Source organism: Octopus bimaculoides, chromosome 1, assembly GCF_046866305.1.
Source record: "Octopus bimaculoides isolate indiv1 chromosome 1, ASM4686630v1, whole genome shotgun sequence".
NCBI classification, from domain to species: Eukaryota; Metazoa; Mollusca; class Cephalopoda; order Octopoda; family Octopodidae; genus Octopus; species Octopus bimaculoides.
The window spans coordinates 133,772,929-133,778,928 of NC_142928.1; the positions used below are offsets into that span (position 1 = coordinate 133,772,929).

Here is a 6,000-nt window from a genome sequence, read left to right on the forward strand (position 1 = left end):
GGGACTGAACCCAAAACCATGTGGTTACAAAGTGAGCTTCTTAACTACACAGCCACACCTGTACCTATAAAAAATTTGGAACTCTTCATGAATTTTTGTGTCATCCTTGCACAGGGGCCATGCTTAATCTCTGTATTGTTCCAATTTTAGAATATATGATGCCATGACAGTATGGCTAATTCTTGCAAGTTCTTTGCTAATAAATTCTACAACCAAAAGCTTTCCTTTTAATTTCTTCTTTGTTCTTTCTGTTTTCATTTACAAACAGGGAAAATCCAGATCTTTGCACATAGCCTAATGGACCCTTCTTAAAGTTGAAAGATTAAAATATTAAGGGAAGTGGATCCAGTTAATATCAATTTTAAATTGACTGGAACTTGATAAATTTCTATACACGAATATAATCTGTTCCAGAGTTCTGTTCATTAACCAAATTGTTTGTGACATGAATAATTGAAATACAGCTAAATAAGAGTTTAGTTGGCCTGACACTATAGTTGAAGACATTTGTCCAAGGTGCTATGCAGTGGGACTGAACCTGGAACTATGTGGTTGGGAAACAAACTTCTTACTATACAGCCAAGCTAAATGAAATGCATACATGGATGAATGAACAGTTTTTACATGCTTTCCCAACCACATGTACATAGTCTATTTGCGGTTCTTTTGTTCCAATATCAGTTCATTGGCTGAATATGATGTCAGTAAAACCATTCACTATACAATGTGTTGATTTAGTATACAGTCTGTCTATGCTCTACCAGTATTTATGCGTATATGCAGTTTATTTATGGTTTATAATTAGAATTTCACCTTGCCAAGTAAATAGATACCCACTCACTTATATGCATGCAAGCTCTGCTCATTAATCCAATTTCAACTTATGTGAGTTTAATTTTCTGTTCATTAATCCCTTTGCTCATTTAGGAAAACATTTGTAAATGATACCCAACAGTACATGAAAGGAAGAAAGTTCTTGAAATGTAGAATTGTTTTTTAAATGAATCTGATAACATTGAGACAACTGAATAAAATAAAACTGTAATTAAGAATTTGTGCAAACGGTAAGAGGCTTACTTTAACAGCTCCAAGCGATTCTGCCTTTTTACGAGCGGCATCAAAGTCTTCATCCTGGCCTACATTAGCCTGAAATATAAAATAACGGAAGTGATGTGAAATAGCTTCAGTAAGAGGTCTTTTATCTTTTACCTGTTTCAGTCATTGGATGGCAGCCATGCTGGGACACAGTCTTTAAGGAGTTAGACAAACAAATCCACCTTAGTATTTGCATTTCTTCAAGTTTGGTACTTACTCTATTAATCTTTTTCTTGCCAAACTGTTAAGTTATGGAGATGTAAGCAGACTAGTTGTCAAGTGGTGGGGATACAAACACAAAGGCATAAATACATACATACACACATATATATGATGGGCTTCCACACAGTTTCCATTTACCAAATTCACTTACAAGGTATTGTTTAGCCTAGGGCTATAGTAGAAGACATGCCTGACCATGTGTCAAGCAGTGGGACTGAACCCGAAACTACATGGTTGCAAAGTAAGCTTGTTAACCACACAGCTATGACTGCACCAAATGATAAAGTGGTTTTTCTAGTAACTGATGTAGGGTCAGAGTGATCTGAAAGCATTTTAAGTTAATTAATTCAAATGATATGAATTTTATAAGCACTAAATGCAAGTTAAGCACTGTGTATGCTACATTAGGAAAATATCTGGACAAACACTAGGCAAAAAGATGATAAACAGATGCATTTGTGAATTGCTTTGAAGATATATGGTGTATTTTACTCAAACTGACACACCATGGTTGGTTGAGGCAGTTTACACTTCTTGTTTACAAGGACTTTCATTTTGCAGCAGAGACAAAAACCATTTCTAATCAGTTTATGAAATCCAAGGAGCAAATAAGGAATATTTACGAGAAAGTAATCCTACAAAGCTCAAATGAACATCCACAACAGAGTACAGCTCATGCAGCTGGAACAGTGCTGCTGTTATATACTCAAACATCCTAGACTACATTTAAAACAAGGGCATCAGGTTAATTAACAAAAATCTACTTCAGTCTGTATCTTATTCTTTTGGCGTTATTAGTGATTCATAACTTGTGATGTCCATATTAAGAAACAACTTTGGTTGTACATAAAAATATTGTAGGTCCTGATAGTGTAGAAAGTCAGTGTATCTCCAATGCAGAACTCAACTCAAACTTTTGGATATCTACACTCTCAAATTAGAATCTCATGGAAAATTTTGTAAGTCCTATGCTGCAGAAATTCCAGGTATCATCACCAGTAAAACCAGTGCGTAGGTCTAATACTCCATATACTAAGATATACTCCAAATAAAAAGGAGAATGGATTGAGTATTTCTTTAAAGTTGCTATTATTTCAGTAGCAATCAGTTTTTTAATGCCATTGCATGTAATTGATCTAATGTGAAAAATAAGACAATATTTGTGGTTGATTACATTGGAGAGGCGCTGCATCAAACTTGCATCAAAAGGGGCACTTACACTGTATGATGGTCCAGGATTTTATGTTGCTTATACAGGGAGGAAACAATAAGTAAATAAATAAAAACTGAGATAACAGGCAAAACCAAGATGATGGTAGCACCAGTAGCGTAACTAGGGAGAGGAGGGCAAGGGGGAGGCACATGTCCCAGGCACCAATTGAAGCAAAGGGCGCAGAATTGACCATAATATGATAAGCTTGAACTCCATTTATAAAATTGCAATTGTAATGATGGATCTCCAGCTTATCATTTTATGCTGCTATTGAAGGTAAACGCAATAAGAGGGTTGTCTACTCAAACAAAATCTGCAATAATGAGACCAGAAAAACTCCTGGAATTCATTGTTCGATATGGAGATAACAATGTTTTTCCGAATTTGTGCATTGGCCTTCAGATACTGCTCACACTAGCTGTATGAATTGCAAGCTGTGAACGCTCATTCAGCAAGTTGAAGTTAATCCTATCTTATTTGTGGACATCAATGTTGCAGGACCGCAGGCATGATCTTGCTCTTCTGTGCATTGAAAGTGAAGAAACAAACGAAACTGATTCTGAGGATATAATCGATCAATTTGCCCCATCAAAAGCAAGGAAGACAAGATTTTAAACAATTGTATTTTTTTTTTATTACAGCTCATTTCACACATTAGGATTTTTAATGTTTCAATGGGGTTAAAATAAATGGTTAAAATAGGAAGGCTTCATAAAAGTAAACATTAAAAAAAATATATTCTGAATTTTGGGCTGCACCGAACCAGCAGGTAAATGAACCCTGATAAAGTATTTATTCCTAAAATATTGCTTTAAAAAATTAATTACTTGTCACAAATAAGTACTATATAATACTGTGTATTTTGTAAATGGAAGGTAGGGGCACATTTTTACAGCTTGCCCCGGGCATGGTTTACCCTAGCTACACCATTGGGTAACATTAAATATAAGTAAGAGGATAAGAAGAAAGAAAGGCATTCCTGAATTAAAGTTGTATCTCATTTATTCATTCATAAACCAGAAACTAATTCATTTGATTTTGTATGGAATTTGGATAAAAAAGAATATGTTAGTAGTTAGTTACTTAGAAAACAAAGATTTACAAACAATAACTTACAAGGAACGCTACCACATTATAACCATTCTCTTTGAGCCAAACAAGAATACAGGAAGTATCTAAGCCACCACTGTAGGCAAGCACAACCTTCTTTTTGCCAGAACTATCTCCCATGACTGTTCTTTAGAAATCTGAAGAACAAAATAGAAACAAATATGTTTCAACCATAAAAATATTGAAAAAAAAAAACAAACAAAAGAAAGACAGCACAACTTATTTTTATATTCACATCTGTAAAAGAGAAAAAAAGGGTTGTGATGATGATTATAATGACGATGATGATGATGATGTTCGTCATCATTGTTGTTCTTGTCATCATCATCATCACTCTTCTATGCTTGCATGGGTCAGACAGAAAGGCCAAGTGCCCTTCCTGTCACCAACTCTTACCTGTTTTGAAGCACGGTAGTATTTTCCTATAGCTAGACATATTTTTCACAGAAGACTGGAAATGAACAACATTGCTTGTATGATGATGATGATGATGATTATTTACATGTCTAGACAGAGGTGGCTCAAGATGAAGATATCAGAAGATAGGGGAATTGATGACAGATATGAGAGGGCATGGAGATAGCAAATATGAGATGTGTTAAAGACAAAGTATGGACAGTCTAAGATGTATCTCAGAGAAGGAGAGATGGCTGAAAGCACAGAAGGGATTGGTGTCAGGAGTATGAGATGTGGGGAATGCTTGATGGGGCAGATTGGGTGCAGAGGAGGAACCTAGTACATATGGGCATACATAAAATGCTCTTAAGACTTCATTTTTCCAGTGGTGAATGGGTCTTCTTGAATAGTGTGAACCACCAGTCATCTCAGTCTTTTGACATCTCTTCCATGAAGCTCAATATTTAAAGAACAGCCTTCATTACTTTGTCTCAGGTCTTTCTCGGTCTCCGTCTTCCACAAATTCCATCCACTTTAAGCATTAGGCACTTCTTTATACAGCTGTCCTCATCCATATTCATCATATGGCCAAACCAGTGAAGCCATCTCTCTGGCACACTACATCATATTCCTCTTATACCTAACTTTCCTTTCAATACATTTGTGCTTTACCACACTGACATAGCACATCTAACTGAGCATACTAGTTTCATTCTTCTGTAGTCTTTGCATCTCTTCTGCATTCAAGGTTCACATCTCACTACTATGTAACATTACTGTTCTTACTCAAGCATCATACAATCTGCCTTTCACCCAGAGAGAGATCTTTTGCTACCAACAGAGTACCAATTTTCTCTATCCTAATCTTATTCTAGTAACTATAGTTTCAGAACATCTTACTTCACTGCTAATTAGGCAACAGAAACTATCTACTACCCCGAGGGATTTTTCAGGGCATTTGAGAAAATCTATTTCCCATGTGTCCTTACAGTTTATTGCTCCAGCACATTTTTAAATTCCAATATTAGCGTTATTACCAAAGACATGTTATAATGTTGACTTCACAACTCCTCTTAGATCTACAGTAACAACCAACTAAATTCAATTCTATCAGACACAAGACATCTATCCACTAGTAAATGTACCTGGCCATCAGTGGCATATGGTGGCTGTTGTCATTAGGTGTGTTGCCACAGAGAATTCTAAAGAATGACTAGTCAATTTTATTTATAAATCTTTTTGCAATGTTTTTTTTTTTTGAAGATAACACATGAAATAGTTTTTTCACAAAAATATTTCTCCAAAATTAAATCATTCAAATTTATGAAAAACTTTGTTTGGAATTATACTAGGCTACATAGGCCTTTTTCAGGTTATGATTTAAGCTAGGAAGCTCTTAAATTTTGTTACTAATCAGTATATAATCATTGAAAATTAAATTTAAAAGTGTGTATTTCTGTGATTGTAAAAGCATTTAAGATCAACAAAATTCTCAGAGCAAAATATCAATGCACAACCTTTCAGAATTTGACTTGACTTAAGTTTTGTTTCTAACTTCTAAAAGGGTATTATTAATTTTGAAAACAAATTAAGATCAAAGTTATATGATGACGTAAGAAAAAATTATTGGATAAAAAATTAGTTTAGGGATTCTAAATTAATTTAAACATACAACTTCTTGCAACCATGCTGTCAAAGCTGTCGTACACTGCACACACTTCGCCATTATCTGATGATATGCCCATTACCATATTATGATACTATGTGCTGTGAGGTGTACAGTGTTATTTCAGGACACCTATCACCAAATTTCAAGCAGGGGCATAAAGTTTTCCCTTATGATTGGTGATTAAATTTATGAGTAAAGTTAATATTTTAAATGAATTTGCCATTTTCGATGGGTGTGTAGCACACACCTAGCACACCTCAAATCTATGCCCTTGCTCTACCATATCAAATTATAT

At 34.9% G+C, this 6,000-nt stretch overlaps 1 protein-coding gene and 1 non-coding gene across 9 annotated transcripts in view; both read right to left on the reverse strand.

The window, feature by feature from the left end:
• LOC106881508 (argininosuccinate synthase) overlaps positions 1-6,000 on the reverse strand; it is a 48,577-nt gene that overhangs the window by 20,736 nt on the left and 21,841 nt on the right. For all 8 annotated transcript variants that reach the window (XR_016243453.1, XR_016243451.1, XR_016243452.1 and 5 more), the window contains exons 3-4: positions 3,647-3,777; positions 1,078-1,146 (exon numbers count right to left, since the gene is read on the reverse strand). Coding sequence is in view for 4 of the 8 variants with exons in the window: in XM_089358807.1 (XP_089214933.1) it covers positions 1,078-1,146; positions 3,647-3,760 (183 nt within the window). In the remaining 4 variants the exon portion in view is untranslated. The remainder of the gene's footprint in view (positions 1-1,077; positions 1,147-3,646; positions 3,778-6,000) is intronic.
• Positions 70-173, reverse strand: LOC128250101 (U6 spliceosomal RNA). Its single transcript, XR_008266223.1, has one exon. It is a non-coding gene; the product is annotated as a U6 spliceosomal RNA (small nuclear RNA).